At 38.6% G+C, this 21,492-nt stretch overlaps 1 protein-coding gene across 1 annotated transcript in view; it reads left to right on the plus strand.

Moving 5' to 3' along the window:
• The window catches only part of NSMAF (neutral sphingomyelinase activation associated factor), a 38,504-nt gene that overhangs the window by 7,663 nt on the left and 9,349 nt on the right, over positions 1-21,492 (plus strand). Inside the window, exons 2-20 of the mRNA XM_042809049.1 lie at positions 3,016-3,105; positions 3,204-3,282; positions 3,437-3,504; positions 3,595-3,631; positions 8,014-8,064; positions 10,213-10,284; positions 10,648-10,695; positions 10,785-10,837; positions 11,331-11,460; positions 12,407-12,478; positions 13,284-13,392; positions 14,565-14,741; positions 15,612-15,691; positions 16,943-17,033; positions 17,126-17,189; positions 17,307-17,358; positions 19,073-19,193; positions 19,457-19,588; positions 21,264-21,306. Of these exons, the coding sequence (XP_042664983.1) occupies positions 3,016-3,105; positions 3,204-3,282; positions 3,437-3,504; positions 3,595-3,631; positions 8,014-8,064; positions 10,213-10,284; positions 10,648-10,695; positions 10,785-10,837; positions 11,331-11,460; positions 12,407-12,478; positions 13,284-13,392; positions 14,565-14,741; positions 15,612-15,691; positions 16,943-17,033; positions 17,126-17,189; positions 17,307-17,358; positions 19,073-19,193; positions 19,457-19,588; positions 21,264-21,306 (1,569 nt within the window). The remainder of the gene's footprint in view (positions 1-3,015; positions 3,106-3,203; positions 3,283-3,436; positions 3,505-3,594; positions 3,632-8,013; positions 8,065-10,212; positions 10,285-10,647; positions 10,696-10,784; positions 10,838-11,330; positions 11,461-12,406; positions 12,479-13,283; positions 13,393-14,564; positions 14,742-15,611; positions 15,692-16,942; positions 17,034-17,125; positions 17,190-17,306; positions 17,359-19,072; positions 19,194-19,456; positions 19,589-21,263; positions 21,307-21,492) is intronic.

Consider the following 21,492-nt stretch of genomic DNA (forward strand, 5'->3'; position numbering starts at 1 on the left):
CTTCATAATGGCTGTGTTTATCTTGAGTTTTTGAGCCTGCCTTGGGCATTACTGCTTCACAAAGACATCTGATGCAGTGGCAGTGAGGGTAATGCGAGGGCAAGTACACCCCAGATCCTTCCCATTGGGCCCATGATTCTGACTTTGGGAGGGTGAATTGATGCAAAAGCTGTTGAATATGAAGATGGAATGCTTTCTAGGTAGGGAAGGATCATCCTGAAATATTTCAAAGAAAGCTCTTGGCTTATGTATTTAGCTTTATGTAATTGTTTTGGGGTCACTGCAAATAATGTAGCCAATGTTTCGATGTAGAAACATGGCTTGTCTTCGATATATGAAGGATCCCTGCGTTTGTTAAAACCTTAAAAGGCACATCTAATAGTTGTGTTGACAGTAGGTGAATTATGAAAGACCGTATAAATGTGTGGAACTTATCCAAAGAATAGATGAAGGCTAAGGAAAAAAATAGAGCACTTTGGAAACTAATTCTTTGGAACACGCCTTACCCCCAGGTGTCTCAGAAGATGATTTTTGGACTGCTAACATCATTGGTCTGAAGCTGATTATTTCCTATGTCCATAGTCAGTTCCCAGATGAAGGAGTGGAATATTTTTCAAACAAATGAAAGGTGTTCAACTTCTTAAAAATTTAATAACTTTGACTTGTGGATACTAAGCAAAGTGCATAGGCACATATATATATCGGAAAGAAAAATACATTCTGACATAACTTTAATAAAAAGCTTTAAATAGAAGTGTGATAGCACTTGCTGTATCAGTATTTGCAAAAGCCCAGGCCTTTTAAGCTTGTCCCAAGTGATTAGGGTGATGTTGAAAAATGAGATTTAATGGTAGCACTGTGGAATCTGCTACAGTTTCATACTCATCTAACCTTTTAATGTGTAGAATGCTTCTGGAGCTGGAACCTCTGTTTTGTTTCCTGAGATGATCAAAGTAAAGCCTCTGAAGCCTGGAAATTCAGTTTACACCTGTTGACAACCCTTTGAAAGGGTAGATAATAGCAGGACGAAGGGCAAATGGTTTTAAATTGAAGGAGGAAAGATTTAGGTTAGGTATGAAGGGGAAGTTTTTTTACTATGAGAGTGGTGAGGTGCTGGAACAGGCTGCCCAGAGAGGTTGTGGATGCCCGGTCCGTGGAGGTGTTGAAAGCCAGGTTGGATGGGCTCTGGGCAGCCTGGTCTGGTATTAAATGGGGAGGTTGGTGGCCCTGCCTTCAGCAAGGGGGTTGGAGATTCATGATCCTTGAGGTCCCTTCCAACCCTGGCCATTCTACAATTTCTGACAGGATGTGCTTTCATAGGTTGCAGTAAGTTTGAAAAATAAACTATAAAAAACAGAAAGCAACTGGTATTATGTCTTCTGAGAAACTGCGTGTGAAGGCAAAGTCCCTGAAACTCCATTGGAAACTGAAGGCATTCAAGAACCATACAGCACCAGCAACCATGGGATAGGCTGACGTGACGTATACCGTTGTAACTTTTATGTTTTCTTAATGGCATCATAAAATACTTGTTTTCAGGAGTGGAGGGGTGTTGGTAACATGCTTGACTTCTTGAAAAAGCAACAGAGAATTAGAAGAATGTCTTGGACATGGGCTATTAAGAAGAGAAGCAGTTTTGAACATGTAGATTCATTGCTACTTGTAGTTAAAGCAAACTTTCGTGATGTTCTGTTTGGTGTAATGCAGTCATGACACAAAACTTATGTAAACAAGATGAATTTGCGGATAGTGCTATTTTTTTCTAGTATATAATATGCTTACTTAACAAGCAGACTGGTATGAGTTCACTTTGTGAACTCTTGACACACTTACTGCTTGCTATTTAAATGTGAAATATTGCTCTGGGGATGCTTGGCACTTATTAGCAGTGTCACAAGCATTTCTTGTAAAACACATCATGAATGCATTACAGAGCTTAGCTCAAAGCGTGGATGTGACTAATGAAGGATGTAAAATATTTCCACTCCTGTTGTGCCAGTACTCAGTTATTCCCTACCACTGAAACTCATAGGTGAGCGTAAATTCACCATGCTATCGCAGAATGGCCAGAGTTGGAAGAGACCTCAAAGATCATGAATCTCCAACCCCCCTGCCACAGGCAGGGCCACCAACCTCCCCATTTAATACCAGACCAGGCTGCCCAGGGCCCCATCCAACCTGGCCTTGAACACCTCCAGGGACGGGGCATCCACAGCCTTTCTGGGCAGCCTGTTCCAGCAGCTCACTACTCTCTCTGTAAAGAACTTGAACTACTTCTGCTAGTAAATCTTTAAGTGCTTGTAGCAGTTGTTTAAGCTGTTTGAGGATGTAGGTTTGTGTTATATCAAAGCTATAGTCATATAGCTTATAGCTTATAGTCATATAGTCATATATAAATACATCAGACTATTTTTATTGTTTTTTTAGTTGAGGTTTGTTTATTAGTCCATAAACAGGCTTTCTGTGCATTTGAGCAAGTACTGGGGCAATGAAAGTGCAGAAAAGTGGTTGGAGAGGAAGGTTATACTTCACCAGAGTGTATCTGTAGAATGATGCAGCCGTGTTCTAAAAATCATGCATGTGGTTTTCACTTAACATTTTAAACCAGTGTCACTTGGCTTTCCTTCAGAAAGATCTTAACTTCTGCGTTCCTTGCTGTTAATTCCTGCTCCACCTCTCATGTCATTGTGGATTTTAGCTCTGCTTATACTCATGTGGGTTAAATTAATTATTATTTTAAAAGATTGACTGTTCTAGGCTAGTTCACACCTGAGGCATGAACAGCCTGAAATATCAAACTTTACATCTTTAGGAGGAGCATCAGTCATCATCACATGCACACAAAATTTCCACATAGATTTGTTCTTTAAAAAAATAAATTTATTCATTCTTAGGGATTGAGGGAGGAGCAGGGCACCAATAACAGTGAACATTTCCCAATATTTTTGTTAAGAATATTAACTATTCTGTGGTGTTTTGGTTTTGTTGGAATAATTTGAGTTTGTTTATTTGTAGGTTTTCACTGCTGCTGCTTAACCTGGAAGAATATTACTTCGAACAACACAGAGCTAATCATATCATAAATAAAGGTTGCAGAGATGAAAGGTACAGAAGTTTTACATTCCCTCATTTACAGGAGTTATTCTAGTCTAACCTATCTGCAAGATATACATAACTACTTCTTTATTTATTGTTTCCTTTAGGAAAATAAGAGGTTCCCTAAAAATCTGCTCAAAGTCAATCATTTTTGAACCTGATGAGAATCTGCAACCCATTATCAAGGTAAGCAGTGCAACAGGGGTGTATGTTTAGGTGGATGGTTGGACTGGATGATCTTGTAGGTATTTTCCAACCTTGGTGATTCTGCAGCTTCTTGGGAAAGTAAGATTGCTTTTAAGGAGCACACATCTGTGTATGTTTTTGTAACTTGCCACAGATACCGTTGAGAGACTGCATTAGTATAAAAGCACCAGAAGACAATGAAGCAAAAAATCCATTCTTACGGTATGTGAATTTGATTTACTATATATATGCATTTGACTTTTTTTTTTAAAGCTGAAATGTCCATCTCTAAGTATCTTACTTACATTCTAGGGAGATATCTGGAGGGATTTCTGTTGTGTGTAATCAGGTAAGAGCTGCGTATAATGGATTTTCATTGTATAAATGTGAGAGGTTATGTTCCTTAATGGTGTTTCTCAGAGCTGGAGTTCTAGGATGAGGAGTTTCTGGAAGCAAAACTTAGCATTAACATGAAGCTGTTGATGCTGGAAACTTTAAACTATTAGTGGCTCTATGAATGGGACTTTGATTAAAGGGAATTTGCTGCGCTGTACATGTTACAGTAGAACTTAAGACAATCTTAAAATTGAGTAAAAGAGAGTAGACTTACCTGGTTATTCATCATCTTTGTTTTGGTCTTGCTACAGTTGTATATCATTTTCTTCCTTCTGTAGCATGTATTGATAATGGCAAAGCCATCTGGATTCTTAAAGTTCAGTGGACTATGTTTTCGTAAACTGTCCACCAAATGATTTTCAGTAGCTATTCTGAGTCATGGATTCAGGTTTCAGCTGTGGGTTATGATCTACTTGAACTTGTTTGTATTTACTAAAGACCAATGTACTGTACTTCAAACTTTGATTAATTGGAGCTGGTAAGTGTTCCCGTGCTTCAAAGAAAGTTCACGATTTCATTTCAGGAAATAACTGAAATGAGGTGGGAAATACTTTCTTAAGCTTTGTAGCAAATTCGTAAAATTTCTTTTTAAAGAGAGCTGAATTTAGTAGCCTTGCTCAGTTCAGTACTGTGGCAGTCAAAAAGGAATTCAAGCATGTAATTTAATTTGCACTAGAAAAGTTCATGGCCTGTGTTAAAGTAATCAGTACACTTAATTACATCTTGAAACTACTTCTCAGAGTTCTGTGTAGTTAAGACTCATTGTATTCATGGTTTTTTTTAATGTGTTCAATGGTTTTATTCTTTTTAAGGCATTTCTGATTATTCTGTGTAAACTTCCAGGTGGTAAAGGGGAAAAAAAAAAAATCTGAAGTATTGTCTATAATGTCATTGCCTTTTTTATTACCTGTTCCTCTATCATACAATATTCATATATATTCTGCAGAACAGGTGAGTATAGAAACATTACAAAGGAAAAAAAAAATTAGGTTTTAGAACAGCGAACATTGTTAGCCCCACTGTGTGGAATGTCAGTCATCCTCCTGTCACTGGGGAAGTGCTCTGAAATGTTTTGATGGAATAACATATGCTTGTATTTTTGTATGAAAGTATGTCAGGTATGAAGTACTCACAGGTTGTATTCGTGATAAATTATGACCTAATTATGAATATTTCTTCTGAGTGCAATTTCTGTCTTATAGGAAAGTGCACATATTGAATAATCAGATCATCTTAAACATGCTTGCCTTTTTTTTAGGCTCAAAATAGTATTAATCCATAGCTGGACAGGAAGCTTTGCTCTGTGTAACAAGTAACTTAAAGACTAATGGCTATACAATACAGTAAATAGAAATAATTTGGGATTATATAAACTTATTTTTCAGTAATTTTTCTCAAGGTAGTGTTGGAGATCTGCCTTACAAAATAGGTAACTAATACAACATGGCAACTTTTTTGCTGTGCTTCTGTATGTATTTTGATGTGTACTGTCTACTTTTCCCATGTAATTTGGAATTGGGGTGTCTCAGCGTGGAAGAGCCTTTAATTATTGTACAAGAAGTAAGAGCTAAGCATAAAGCGCGCGGCTTTTACTGGGTTGACTTTCTTTTGCTCTAATCACAGAATCACCCGGGTTGGAAGGGACCTCAAGGATCATGTAGTTCCAACCCCCCTGCCTAGCAGGGCCACCAAACACACACATTCAGATCAGGTTGCCCAGGACCCCGTCCAACCTGGCCTTAAACGCATCCAAGGACGGGGCATCCACAACCTCCCTGGGCAGCCCGTTCCAGGGCCTAACCACTCTCCTTGTATAGAACTTCCCCCTAACATCCAACCTAAATCTTCCCTCCTTCAACTTCGATCCATTTCCCCTAGTCCTGCTGTTGTCAGCCCTTTTGAAGAGTTTACTCCCCTCGTGGGTGTAGGTTCCCTTCAGGTATTGATAGGCTGCAATGAGGTCACCCCGCAGCCTTCTCTTCTCCAGGCTGAACAAGCCCAACTCCCTCAGCCTGTCCTCATAGGGGAGGTGCTCCAGCCCCCTGATCATCTTAGTCGCCCTCCTCTGGACCCTTTCCAAAATCTCAATGTCTTTCTTGTACTGAGGGCTCCACACCTGGACACAGTACTCCAGATGGGGCCTCACAAGAGCCGAGTAGAGAGGGACGATCACCTCCCTGTCCCTGCTGACCACCCCTCTCCTGATGGAGCCCAGGATCCCATTTGCCTTTCGAGCTGCCAGAGCGCACTGCTGGCTCATGTTCAGTCTCTCGTCCATCAGGACCCCCAGGTCCTTCTCTGCCGAGCTGCTCTCAAGGACCACTCCTCCCAGCCTGTACGGGTGCCTGGGGTTCTTCCGGCCCAAATGCAAAACCTTGCACTTTGCCGTGTTGAACCTCATTAGGTTCACCCGAGCCCAGCCCTCCAGCCTGTCGAGGTCCCTCTGAATGGCATCCCTTCCTTCCACCGTATCAACCGCACCACTCAGCTTGGTGTCGTCAGCAAACTTGCTGAGGGTGCACTCAATTCCCTCATCGATGCCATTAATAAAGATGTTAAAGAGCACCGGTCCCAAGACAGACCCTTGGGGGACACCACTTGTTACCGGCCTCCACCTGGACATAGAGCCATTGACCACCACCCTCTGTCTGCGGCCTTTCAACCAGTTTCTTACCCATCGGGTCGTCCACCCATCAAATCCACTTCCCTCCAATTTGGAGATGAGGATGTGGTGGGGGACCATGTCAAAGGCCTTGCTCAGGTCCAGGTAAATGACATCAGTCGCCTTCCCTTCGTCCACCAATGCCGTCACTCCATCATAGAAGGCCACAAGATTAGTGAGGCATGACCTTCCTTTGGTGAAGCCGTGCTGGCTGTCTCGGATCACATGCTCATTCTTTATGTGATCGAGCATGTTGTCCAGGAGGATCCGTTCCATGATCTTCCCAGGCACGGAGGTGAGACTCACCGGCCTGTAGTTCCCCGGGTCCTCCCTGCTCCCCTTCTTGTATATGGGAGTGACGTGACCCTTCCTCCAGTAATGTAGGTCTGTAAAAGCAAACATCAGATTAAAGGAGCTAGCTGTTATTTAAAGTAGCACTAACAAAGGCACACTGGGCACACCATTTAATTTCGTCTGGCATATCGGTGCTGTGAGTTGCCCTGTGGCAAAGACCAGCTCTCCTGCTTGTGGGTCTGCAATAGTTCAGGCTGATGCTATCCACTCTCTTTACCATCATTTGCCAGGCCAAACCATATAACTTGCTTTTGCCTTTTTTGGTTGCCTCTGGAGGCAGACCCACAGGCCTGGTGCTTGCTGTAGGAAGCAAACCAAGGCACTGGGCCTAAGCAAACCATGTGTCTGGAGTGCGTGGATGTCTGGTGTTTGAGAAGACCATTGGAGAAGGCAGGTATCTAAGGCATGGAGCAGGAAACAGTTGGTCATGCAGTCTAGTGTGTTTTGTGGAGCTCATACCCATTTAGGATCCTACCCAGGTCTGAGATTTTAGCTCTTTTGATTTGATTTGAGCCTTTCCTATAGACGGAGTGAAACATGACTCATTTTTTGGCTTTGACATCTTTCAGATGATAAATGATAAGGTGATAATCTACAAACCAGTGTGACAACAGTTAAGCCTTTCTGTAGGAGCTATGAAGGGAAGAGTTTTCATATGGTTTTTTTGTTGGTTTTAGTGGCTTTTTTTGAGTGGAGGATCCTCTCCAGGTCTGGGAGTAGCATCAAAGAAACAAAACTGATCATAAGTAAGCTGTAGGGTGAGAAAGGAGATGACATTCATAATTGTTGGAACCGGAAGCAAAATGTTTGGCACAGAAAGAGCTCATTTGAGAGGGCTCGTGCAGCAGTCATGGAGTGAGGCCCTCTGTGAGAAGGGACATTCCCTTCAGAGCAGAACCCTAGGGGCATAAGCTGCCAGAAAAAAAGCAGGCAGAAATATTCTGTTGAATGGGGTTAGGCTGGTGGCTGTGCTTACTGCTTTCCGTCTTACAGCTTCTTGAAGGTCATATGATGGGAATAAAAACTCACTAATTGACTGTCAAAGTAAGCCTGTGAAATGCACTGAACACTCATCCCTTTCACAGCAGCTACAAAAGGTCATTGTTTTTTTGCTGTTCATCTAGGGTAGCTAAAGCAGGATGTTGCAACCTAGTATTTTGGTTGCTTAAGCAGTGTTCTTAGCTTTGTATTTATCAGGACTTACATTTATTATTGATGGCTGGGGGGAGAGGTGGTGTTTTGGTTTTTTTTTTTTTGGTGGGTGATTGTTTATTAGTTTGTTTTTGGACAAAAGCCATAACAGTCTCTTGTTCTTTCAGGTTTTTCTCATTAAAGAAAGGAATGTTATTGCACCCTACAAAACAATAAGAGTAAGTGTACAGTTTTTCATTATTCTTAGCAAATTAATATTTTGTAGAGACCAATGCTCTCTATTATGAAAGAGTAAGATAACTCTAATTGGAGCAATATGACAATAAAACTTCAAAAAGCAAATAATTGTGCATATTAGATAAAACTAGTGTCTGAATTTTTCCATAATGCATATGTGATATTTATTGGAATACGTGCTGCAGACTTGTCTCTTGCTAATTGCCTCAGAGTGCAGCTCTATGGGCTCAACAATCAGACAGACAACTGTCTGCTCATATTTGGTGGGCACTGTTTCTCCTTAGTTTTAATTTATGTTTTCCAGCTGAATGGGTCACAGTTCAAAGAAATTGCAGGTTAAGTTTGCTCACATCAGAATCTAGAGCTTGCTTCTGTTGCTTTCTACTCAAATTATTGAGTTTGAAGTCTGCAAGGTAAAGAATTGAGTGGTTTTCAGCTGAAATGTGAGGTAGATGAAGATACAAACACAAAATGGAAAAATCAGAGTCTTATAAACACTCTTTCTGCCTCAACCTTTTTCCACAGTTTAGAAATGAGCAGGCAATTAAATTTGTTGCCATATTTCTTCAAGTAAAAGGTTTCAAGAATGATCAAGTCAGTAAACTTATGTTGCTACTATGAACAGGAAAGACGATTAGTAGATGATGTCTGAATTATTCTCAACAACTACTTCGGGTTGTTTTGGTAGTGTTTCTAAACTATGATTTTTAATTACAATTTTATTTTCCTTGTTTACTTTATGTCACTAATTCTTTATGCAAAACCTCATTTCTGTTCTCTTGTATTCTCTGTTTTGCTTCCAAGTGCAAGATTTATTAACTATCGCATAACTGTCAATAGCATTATTGACACAGGGGAAAAAGAAAATAATTGGAAGGACTGTTTGGAAACCTCCATTTTAGTTTTTGTGAAGTCAAGATACTTAAATAATTCCTAATAGTTAGCCATTACAGCTTCCTTCACGAAAGTGCAGTTATGTTTCTTCATAGCAAAACAAGAAGTCTAGTTCACCTTCAGCCACTTACGAGTATTTCTTTGCTGCTGCTAGGTATACTTGAATCACTGCCTGTTCCAGGTGGTTCATTGGGTGCTAGAATCTGGTAGTATGATTTTGCTTCCATGTCTTCAATTGATTTTGTTTATTTATTTGTTTATTTTTGGAGATCTATTAGAAAACACCAAGTCTTTCCAGGCTGTAGAGCTAGACACAGAACTGCTTTCCACAGGTTTTACCCTGTAGGCCATAAGTGACCGTTGAAGACCATCCACTAGGGAATGAGAGCCATGTTTCTCCTGTTAAACGAAAAACGTGTAGTCAGTGAAATGTTACTGAGGCTGTTGAACTCCTTGTCTCTTATTAATCTAGCACAGTTTGCTTTCTGAACCATGCTTTGCTCTTGGGTTGCTGTCAGTTCAGCTCTGACTGCATAAATTATGCTAACAGTCATCTAGAGTTTCATTTTTTCTTAGGTTGTTCATAGTTATATCCACATTGATCAATGTCTTGAAGTAGACTTACTGGTCACTGTTCTGGAAGTCTAACTTGAGAAATCACAGAACCCCACAGAATTGTCAGTGCAGTTTTATACTATGCTCAGGGATTTTCAAGGGATCCCAACCACCTCCACTGTAGATGAGTTGTGTGTAAGGGTTACTATCAGCTGATCCATACACATTTTTAGCAGATTTAAGCCAAAACCAGAAATATTTTGAAATTACACTTCAGAGAGCTGCTTGTTAGTGGCAAGGAGGTTGGAACTTTAGGTGTTCTTTAAGGTCCCTTCCATTATAAGCCTTCCTGTGATTATACGATTTGCTTGTGTATGTGATGTTAAACTAGTTGGAGCATGTATAAGTTCTAGACTTGGAGATGTTGTTGCTACATTAAATGGAGTGCTTTGAAGCTGTTATGTTGTATTATATTAAGAATACCAAGGACTGCACAAGGAAGTTGCCACAGGGAAGTTAGATTTATAAAGATAAAAAACACAACAGGTTTTACGTAGGTCTTTCAAATGTATACTGCAACCTATGGGAACATACTTTGACAAGGTTTAGTTTTAATTAAAAATTTTTTCACTGTACTGTATTTTAAACTATTTTTGTGGTAAATATGCTTTCAATTTTAGGGCAAAACAGAACACCTATTCCAATTGGATGTAGCTGGGAAACTAGGAGATGTTGTGCAAACTCTACATCAGGTATGTAGTTATCACTACACACTTCTCCACATCATCTTTTTTGATATTTAATGGGAAGCTTCCTTTAAGTATTTCTAAAGGTGAAATTCTTGGAGTATCTAGTTTTGAAAATGCAGCAGTTGAGTATACCTTCTAGTTCTAAAGTCAGTTGTAAGCTACTCTCATTAGCTATGCAAGATAATCATGTATAGACAAATTACTTGACAATAAACATGAGTGAATGTGTTAACTTTAAAGAGAAATGATAATAGCTCTTCTAGTACTCTTTTAGTCAACAAGAATGCTAAGGCCCTCCACGTTGCTGTAGACTTTTAAACTGTGTGAGGCATCAGTGCTGTATCACTTAAGTTCACTGTCCTTTAGCTCTACAGGGCTTCTTGTCTAGATAAGATGGGAGATCAAGCTGCCATGGTAAGTGATTATTTCAGAATATTACTGTTTCTAATGAAATTCTAATTGCATTTCAATCATAAACCATGTTATTTTTTCTTTCATATTAGATAACTGCTATACTGCAATCCCGTTTGGCTAGAACTTCATTTGATAAAAACAGGTATCTTTCTAATAACTTGTGGGAAAATGTTTTTTATCTGTTGGTTATTTAGTCTACAGCTCCATTACATAGTAGGTGCTTCTTTGGGCAGCAAAAGTGTCTAAATTGCAGATTTATCTTTTTAACATTCTGAAAAACTTGGTATGGAGAATAGGACGTTCTGTGAAGGTGTACGTGTTACTTGTTTTCGTTTTTTCCTCTTCAGACTCTTCTGTTTATTCATGAATTTGTTCCAAGTTAGGTATCAGTAAATGCCAAATAAAGCAGTGTATAAGATAATTTAAGTAGTGATTGGTTACTGTTCTGAGAATGAAGCAGAACATATGACTTTCCTTTCTGGACTGCCAGTTAGAGTTCTCAACAAAGAACCTTCTTCATGCCTAAGGCATCCCTGTTCAGATGTGCCAAAGCTATAAACTAACCTGAAGAATTTAAGGATAGCTCTGCATATGTAAGAACCAGAGGTAAACTTACTCCCTTTCTTCACTTGTAGATTTCAAAGCATTTCTGAAACGCTGCGTATGGAATGTAAAGCAGAAATGGTGACACCACTGGTGACTAATCCAGGGCATGTGTGTGTTACTGATGCTAACTTGTACTTCCAGCCTCTTAATGGATATCCTGTAAGTGCCTCATAGATGGTCTTGCATATGGTGTGAGCACACTGCTCCTCTATGGACAGTTTCCATTTTTTGTATTATTCCTTTTAAATGCGTGTGGGGCACATCTCCAAGGAGACTGTTTTCATTTCTGATAAAAGGTCCTTAGTTTTCTTGTAATTGATGCTGCTTCGTTATATTCAGTACTCTGAGCTTTTATTCTGAGCTGACTTTCTTACAATTGACAAAGCACAAAGTATCCTTTGCTTGTTCTCCGTTAATATTTTTAAAAATAACTTTCTGTAGCATATAATTTGAGACAAGTTTCTAATCTTACTCTGTGGTGCTGCTCCTGTCTGGTGCGAGTTTTCGTTCACTTTGTATGAGCTAGGAAGTTTGTAGCTAGGTTTTCTATAAATCTGAACATTTCTTTCCCTAATGGAAAATGGAGTGCATATCACAGTCATATAGCTGCTTTGGAACTTTGTCACAGAAATAGCAGCAGTAGTCCTATCAGGCCTCTAAGATACGAAAAACTTGTCCTGAGAAGTAAAATCTGCTTTTAGCTTATTATGATGGCTTATTATGACAGAATGCCATTCAATTTCTGTCCATCAGATGGCACCATCAGCAAATGTTATGCCCACTAACCTGATGGCTTCCTTATTTTTAATATAATTCTGTTCTGCTCATCTTTTGCTTGATTATTCTAACTGGCCATAAATTTGGTTGATGATACATTGTTATTTAGTCATAACCTGTTTTTCTGCTCAGACAAGAAGCTACAGCAAAGATTAACTTATTTTTGAAGTAGCTGCTTAAAACCACTGTTGGGCTGCTAACATGATGTGGGAGGATATAGCTTTTGTATTGCCAAGTGTCTCTAGTTCAGAAAAACTTCAGGTTAAGGTAGAAGAACATATATCTCCATCTTTTCTCTTCCATCCTTCTGCCCCATTTCCCCCTACAGAAACCAGTAGTACAAATAACACTGCAGAATGTACGCCGCATCTATAAAAGAAGACATGGTCTAATGCCACTGGTAAGCTCAAATACTGTGTATGTAGTTTCTTAAATGGACCAGTTGAAATTGTACACATTGTTAGGCAGAGGTAATTTTAAAAACTATGGATTATATAGTGAACAGCACCCAACACTTCCTAGTTTTGAAGTGTTTTTGTTCCCTGTGTTGTCAAAAAGATGAAAACAGAAAAAGTGAATTCTGTCAAGGATGAAAAACTTCCTTCATAAGCAGTTCATGTAGGGGAGGAGAGAAGGGAGTACTTCCAGGAAGCAGTTTTTTCCATTTATCTCAAACACCTACCTTGGAATAGAATGAATTGCCTTCCCTTGGTGTGCTTTCTCCTTGGATTGATTCATGGAGGGAGTCTGATCACTAATGTAGATTGAAACTAATATGGAGTGAAGAACCCTGCTGCATGTGATTGAGGAATGATGACAGTGCTGCAGTGTGTGCTTCCTCAGTACCTCAGTTCTGTGCTTCCAGTGTTTACGCTGAAATTTCAGACTTGAACAAAACTTTTCTCTCAAAACACATTTAAAGTAAAAAACAAACAAACAACAACAACAAAAACATTACCTGCCCTTAAACAAGCCTAGGTAGAGACTGTCTGTGAACAGCTGTTAATCTTTTCACTTGATTGGGTATAAATGGAATATTTTTATGGTTGGAAGTAGGAGAGATGAAAATGTTAGACTTGTATGCAAAACTATGACCAGTGCTGAGTTGTAGACATTAGTAACTGGAATATTCTGTAAAAGCATGAATGTTATAGCTTGTTAGTAACTGCTTTCAATTTACTTTTTCTCCCTCTTTAATTTCTAAGGGACTCGAAGTATTTTGCTCAGAAAATGATATATGTTCTGACATCTACTTGAAATTCTACAACTGTCAAGATCGAGATGAGCTCTATTACCTTATTGCAGCATACATAGGTTTGCAGCATTTAATTTATTAATTTAGTTTGTAGTTCTTTGCAAGGAGAAATTTGTCTGGATTTTTCTCTCTTGATTTGTGGGAAGAATTAAAAGATGTATTAGCCATAAGAATTCTTAATGGAAGAAAGCAAAATTCAAAATGGACATTGAAAAGTTGCATGTTTTGTTTGTATTTGAAGGGCTGAGTATGGAAGTTGAGATAACATTAAAGTGAAACTGATTGTTTTGATCTGCAACTTAATATGTACCTTCAAAAAAAAAAAAAAAAAAAAAGGCTATCTTGAACAGAAAAGAGTGTATGAATATATAAGATTGATTCTACTGAATTATGTTTTGTACGGGTGGATTCCTCTCATGCCCCAGTAAGTCCTCCCTGGCTGTGAACAGGGACATCTGCACCTGGATCAAAGGAACATCTGCAGGGACGGAGCATTCACCACGTCTCTGGGCAGCCTGTTCTACTGCCTCCCTAACCTTATTGTAAAAAAAACCATCTTCCTTATATTCAGTCTAAATCTCCCATTTATTTTGTAGTCATTTCCTTTTGTCCTGTCACAAAAGACCCTACTAAAGAGTCTGTCCCCTTCCTTCTTACAGCCTCCCATTAGATACTGAAAGGCCACTTTTAAGTCTGCTTGGACCCATCTCTTTTCCAGGCTGAACAGCCAGTCCTTACAGGGGTGGTGTTCCATGCAGGAGAAAACTCTTGTAAACAAATGGATTTTTAAATGCACACATAAATATCTGAACTCTCCTCAGGCCCAGCAATGGATGATGAAACCTACCCTTCTAAAACAATTACGTTCTTGCTTCTATTAAGTCCTTTATTCATAGAAAATGAATGGATCTTTTGCATACCATGAACAGAAACATTCCAAAATAATAGCATATGTGCTGAGAAAATTAGCTCCATTAACAGTCAGGTTCTTTCCCATCCGTTGTTTCCATATTCAGTTTTAGTACTCCTCCAGACCTATCTGAACAGGACTTACAAGATGTGTTAAGTATAGCAGCTATTGAAACATAAAATCACCACTTAATTCTAACTTTTGATTTTAAGCTTCTGTGCCAAGAATAACTTTATAGTACCTTGAATAATGCTGATCTCTGTGATATTTTATGAGTGGAACTGCACACCTCAAAACCCTTAATGTTTGATTTTATTTTAGAAAATCATATTACGGAGCATACAGCTGAGAGTTACATGTTGCAATGGCAGCGAGGACACATATCAAACTACCAGTATCTGCTTCATCTCAACAATCTAGCTGATAGGAGCTGCAATGATCTCTCCCAGTATCCTGTATTTCCCTGGATCATAGCAGACTACTCTAGTGCAGAATTAGGTATGTGTATAAGAGACGACACGTTAGTGCATCATGCTTGGCAGCTTGGGGGGAGGCATCAGGAATGTGTTATGCTGCATGATGTTCCATGTATAGCAGGATGCACCTGGTGTTACTGACCTTGCATGTTTTCATGCGTTCTTACTCTGGAGTTTGGTGGAAAAAATGCTTCAATTGTTCCACTTTTTCTGTGGAAAACTTCACTTGTCAGAGTGTTTTGCACTTGTCCTGTCACTTTGAAAATTAATAGTAGTGAACATTCTGAGACTGCCTGTGATTCTAAGAAATGCATAAGAACCACTATAATGGCCTTCCATTGAATGATTTGGATGCGTTGAAATGAATAAGATCTAGGCAGGTTTTTAATATTGCAAGTTTGAAAAGAAGCTAACAAGGCTTGTATCTAAATAGGCTTCTTGTTTAAGGGCCTTTTTTAATGTGTGTTGGAAGCTTGTTCTTTAGAGGATTGTGTTCCTCTAAAACCAGCAGAGTATGGGAAGCATCTGCTCAGATACTGCAGTCTGATTGTTTGGTAGTTTTTAACTGTAGCATGTAGAAAGAAGACAGTACTGGTTAGCAACTGGTAGCATGCATCTTGTGTGTCAGGTGATGTTAGTTGCAATAGCTGTCAATGATTTATAACTTCTAGTTCTTAAGCAAGAGATTTGAGATGAGTCTACTGGGAAGTAAGGAGACAAGTATGTGCTTATGGTAAGAATTTTATTCTCTTGCAGTTGGGGAGAAGAGAAAAGAACTTGAGTGCTTCTGTGGATTTTGTTGTTTTGCTATTGTTAGGGTGTTTTTCAGTTTTTAGTATTGATCAGAACGTATTCCTTTGTGGCGGGAACGATTCATGGTCTGTTTTTTCAGATCTGACAAAACCTGAAACATTCCGTGACCTCAGTAAACCGATTGGTGCCCTGAATAAAGAGAGACTGGAGAGATTATTGGTATGTCTATCTTGAACTTCATCTATAGTACGCTTTTGGCCTTGTGCGTGTTAGCAATAAAAGCAGCTTTGTCAAGCAACGTTCAAGTATGCAGATCTGTCAACAATCTCTTAACCTTATCAGAAACAAACTTGCCTATAAAACTTCACAATTGTTTTCAGGTTAATATTTATCAGCACTGATTTTACAAGTGAAAAATTTCAAACTAGACTCGAATAATTTATCTCTCTTAGTACCATTCCTGTGTGTTGTACCTTTAAATGTTCTGCGTAGCTGGTTGGTTGTTTTTTATAGTAGTTACATGACTTGGCAGTTTATAACTGGAAATATGAAGCTTTAAGAGTAAAAGATTAAAAAAAGCATAATGTAAAATATGGCAAAGTAGTAGCAATGCAAAGTATTTCTGTTTTAGAAAAATGCAGAGTTTGAGTGAGAGTGCTTCAAAGGGAGGAAATACAGATTCATGGAGATTGGAGTATCACGAAGATTCCACACACAGATAATAGTGAATAAATTTCTTCCATTTCTCAAAATAAGCAGACATTCTTTTTTATAAGCAGTCAAATATACCATTAGAGTTAGAAGGTCCTCAATTTCTTTGCTTTCAATTCGTCATATAACATAATCTTCTGCCATGGTAAGGTAGCTATTCCCAAATCACTTACAATTCTTAAGATTCTGGAGAGTACAAATACGATCACTATTTCATTTTCAGTTAACAGTAAATAAAGATTTCTTTCTAAGATTAGGCTGTTTCCTCAAACTGCTAGCCATCTCATGCTTACTGCACTTATTTAGAGTACAGTAGGTTTTAGGGATAACCTGTGAAAGGCTAAGTCGTGAAGGAATGTGCCAGGTTGAGTTCAATCAATGTGTTCTTCCATAACCTTAGAAAAGTGCACATGAAAGGCAAAAAAGGGAGGGCTGTGTTCATGCTGCTTTGAAGTTATATCACTGCCTTAGCGTGTGGAAAGTAAGAGAATGAAAAAGCTGAAGACCTGATAATTCTGGATGATAAGTTATAAGAACGTTTATGCATTACTGATTTAGTGACCTGATTAAATTACCTGATTTACTGACCTGATTTAAGCTTATTAGTGCTTAAAATGTGTTTTGTCTTTGGGAAAAAGAAATATAATGGGTGGCTCTCATCTCTCCCCTTCTTAAATAAATCTATAGAGATGGTGAGTAAAAGCATGAAAGCAAGCAGGAGCACTGATACTAAACAGACCTCTCTTCCTTATGTTGTAGACACGTTATGAGGAAATGCCAGAACCTAAGTTCATGTATGGGAGCCACTATTCATCCCCGGGTTATGTTTTGTTTTATCTTGTTAGAGTTGGTAAGATTGCTTTTATGTGTTCTCTGTTCAGACATTTGCCTCAGAAGCAGGCAAGGTTTGAAGGAAGATGATGACTTTTTATTTCTCTCTAGCTCCAGAATACATGCTCTGTCTGCAGAATGGAAAGTTTGATCATGCTGACAGAATGTTCAACAGGTTTGTTTACATTTTGTCTGTATGTAAGTTGTCATTTTAAAATGGGCATCAAGGGAGTGCAAAGCATTAGAAAATGTTAGAAAACATTTTAAAATGTGTAATTGATATGTTGTCTAGTGTTGCAGAAACCTGGAAAAACTGTTTGGATGGCGCAACAGATTTCAAAGAGGTAAATGGCCAGAAAATAACTCAAGTCTAAGCACTTGTGCAGAACTTTTCTCAGATGTCTCCTGTTGATCTTAATTCATTTATGTTTTATCTCAGCTATTGATGGCATTTTATGTATCCTTTCATGTTTTGAAGTTTTTTCTCTGTAATTGTGTGATTCCTTTTATGCCTTTCTATCTTTTCATTTGACAGAAGTGTCATGAATGTTACAGGGATAAGGGGGAAAATGTACAGTCGTAGGTATTGTGTTCATCTACTGGAGTCTCTCTAGGATTTGGCTGTGTTATAAGGTTAAGGAGGATGGTACAGGTGATAGAAGGAAGGGATGCCATCTAAAGGGACATGGACAAGCTTGGGAAGTGGGTCTGAGGGAACCTCACAAGATTCAAGGTTATCAAGTGCAAGGTGTTGTGTTTGGGTTAGGGTAATCTTAGATATCTGTGCAAACTTTTGAGAGCAGCTCTGTGGAGAAGGGCTTGAGAATGAATCAGTATTATGTGCTTGCAGCTCAGAAGGCCAACTGTATCCTGGGCAGCATCAATAGAGAGATGGTCAACAGGGCAAGGGAGGTAACTGTCCTGCTCTGCTATGATCTTGTGAGGCCCTATTTGGGGTGCTGTGTCCAGGCCTGGGTCCCCCAGTACAAGACAGACATGGGTCCAGAGAAGAGCCATGAAGATATTTGGAAGGCTGGAGCACCCCTCTTTGGAAGAAAGGTTGAGGAAGCCCAGTTTGGAGAAGACCTCGTTGCAGCCTTCCATTATTTAAAGGGAACTTATAAGAAGGAGGGAGGCTGACTTTGTGCACAGTGTAATAGTAGTAGGACAAGGCAGAATGGTTTAAAACTAGAACAGGGAAGATGTGGATATCATGAGGAAATTCTTCAGAGGATGGTGAGGACTGAAACAGATTGCCCAGAGAAGTTGTGATTGCCCCATCCCTGTGGGTGTTCATGGCCAGGTTGGATGGGGCCCTGGGTGATGTGATCTAGTGGCTGGCAGCACTGCTGTCACAGTGGGGGGACTTGGAACTAGATGGGCTCCAAGGTCTCTTTGGACCCAAGTTACTCTATGGTAACAGTATATTTGGGATTTTAAACAATAGACATTTTAACTTGGTTTTGTTGAGCTTTATAAAACCAATAACTTGTAGAATATGTTGAATGATTAACTGCCAACTGGTGGGTGATGTTAAATGCTTTTTATTGAAGTGATTAATGATAATTAATTTTTAAAAATATATAATGGAAGAAGTAAGAATGGTTAGTTTTGTTGGTCTTTAAATAACTGATCTAAATTCTCAAACTTCTGTCATTCTAGTTGCATTCTAGATTTTTGTTATGAATCTTACCTGATGTCTTAAAAATAAGAAGGCAGCTGTACAGTTAGAGATCTGAAGATACTCTTGTTGTTATGAATTCACATGCTACATGTACTATATTAAAAATACATAAGCCCTTGAATTTAGTTTAGATAATTGCCTTGGTGGTGGACAGGATGCCTGATACTTGGAAGTTGAAATTGTAATGCAAGGAAGTTTCTGGTGCTGCTCTTCTGGCGAAGAGGAAAGCTTGGAGGAATTACTATCCAACTTTAGGGCTTAATGTGTGAACTTGAATAACTTTGTTTTTACTGAATGTCTTCTAGTTAAAATGACTGAAGCTAAGCTGACCTCAGAAATTTTTCCTTTCTTATTTTTTTTTTCTTTTCTACCAGTTGATTCCAGAATTTTATGAAAATGATTCTAGCTTTCTAGTAAACAGCTTGAAGTTGGATTTGGGAAAAAGACAGGGTGGAAAGACCGTTGAAGATGTAGAGCTTCCCTCTTGGGCATCAGGTAGTAGTAGTCCAGCTTTTTGCATTATGAGTGAATTCAGGATTATCATTATTATTTCCTGGGATCATATTTCTCTCAAAAGCTCTCATAGTTACCTCCTGAAGTAATTTTTACTCTTAAGCATTGATACATTCTGTAGTTGTGTTTAATTTTCATGGCAATTTTGAGTTTAGTATGGGTCTTCTGGTTTGGTTCTTTCTGTAAGAACGGGGAGGGGTAATGATAGTAAGTGGGAAATCTTTAATTAACCTGTCTCTTGCCAGGTCCTGATGACTTTCTTCAGAAGAGCCAAGAGGCTTTAGAAAGTCAGTACGTTTCAGAGCATCTTCATGAGTGGATTGACCTCGTATTTGGCTGCAAACAAAAAGGAAGCAAAGCTGTTACAGCTTGCAATGGTAAGTATACATTTCACTGAAGTAACAGAACCAAAACTTTGATGATAAATTGGCTTTGATCTTTTATTGCTGTGCTTTAAATGCTTGATCCTTAAAGGAGATACAGGTTTTCCTTACTTGAAGTAGTACCTTGCTTGAAAAATCTATTGCCTTCATATTTGAAGATGTAAAATCTTACTCAGGGACATGATTTAGGGAAGGGTTGTTAGAGTCAGGGTAGTATGGTTAGGTTGCAGTTGGACTTGATGATCTGTAAGGTCTTTTCCAACCCGACCAATTCCATGCTTCTAAAATGGTAGCTGAGATGATTCTGCAGCGTTGCTGTTATTTACTTACAGTGCAGTACAGCAATGTAGTATTCAAGTAGTGTGCCTCAGTTAGGAACGAGAGTTTGAAGGAGCAGCCACACAAACAGGTATTTAACATTCCCTGTGCTGTGATTGTAGTGTGAGAATTTCAATTCAGAAATCCCCCTCCTTCCCCTCCCATTTAAGTGAATTGAGAAGGAAAAGGAGGAGGTAATGGGCTACAGCTGTTTAGGAGCATGAATGGAGGAAAAAGTATGTGGGTAACCAGATTTGTCCTTCTGTAGCACGTGTGCTTTTTATTCTATGTAAGTAAAGGTTAAATGTTTGACATATTGTTTTGATCTTGTAGGTAGCTATTGTAAATTCTTATAAAAGAAGCTGTTGCTCAGTATTTGTTATATTGGTGTGCTGAAGTTCTCTAGACATCATAGTAATATCAATGATCAATCTGTTTAACAGTGTGATATTTAGCCTAACTGTGTTACTGCCTGATAAGGAAGCATCTTCTCACTAAAGGAAGATTAGCAGATGCACAGTATAGGAAGAAGATGATTTTGGTTATTCCAGAAACCCTGATTATAAGCAAGAGAAAATTTGAGACAGGGAGGTTTTGTTTTTCTTAAACTTGCAATTACTGGGAAAGAATGCATAAGCAATCTTAATTTTGATAGTCATTGCTTTCTACTTCCAGAGAGAGCTGATGTGATGTGAAAATCCATAGATATGAATATGCTTCCTCATGCACCTTTGAATTGTGATTAGCTGTATTTTGAGCTTGCAGGGTCCAGTTACCATATGATTAGGTGTCATGAATGTAAGGTAAAATATGCCAGACTCTGAATAAAGAGAAGTGGTATTTATGTTACGGTATCTGTATTATTATGCAGGTATACTTCTAAAGCAAAACATGCTTTTCTTGATGCAGTGTGATTTTTTTTTTTTTTTTTTTTTTTTTTTTTTAATTAATGTAATGAACTGCAAGACCCTCTTGAGTAGATAAGAGAGACAGAAAGGACCATGTCTACAAATGACTTGGTATCAAGAGACAGAGTGCTCATATACTGAGCTCCCAATGTAATTAGCAAAGTTTGCAACCCACTACCACTTTATCAAATGAACTGGAGCATAGATAGGCTTTTATGATCTTTCTTGTAGTATTTTGTTACCTGTCTATAAAACAACCGAAGATCTAGTCACATAGCTATGCATTTCTGGGGAAGTGGGAGAACATTCTCCTTCATGAAGATTAAATAAGCTGTCCTTTCTTTATGAAGGAGCTGGCTTTGGAAACTGCCTCCGAGTCTCCTAGATTCAAGCCCAGGATAAACATTGTATTTTTATATTGTACAAATATTTTTTTTTTCCAGTGTTTCATCCATTAACTTACGAAGGAGGAGTGGATTTAAACAGGTAATTAAGAATTTGAATATTTTTGTAAAAACAGCTAAATGTATCGTCGTCACATTCTATGGTGGCTGTAAAAATAGCTGGTGAACTGATACCAGGCTGTCAGTTTTAATAGATGTTCAAAGACCGTTACTTGAACTCTTCTTTGTGTTGATTTATCTGATTTATTTTTTTTTTAATTATTATTAT

This window comes from Centrocercus urophasianus, unplaced genomic scaffold, assembly GCF_019232065.1.
Source record: "Centrocercus urophasianus isolate 14NV4802_14NV808 unplaced genomic scaffold, USGS_Curo_1.0 seq_11, whole genome shotgun sequence".
Taxonomy (NCBI): Eukaryota; Metazoa; Chordata; class Aves; order Galliformes; family Phasianidae; genus Centrocercus; species Centrocercus urophasianus.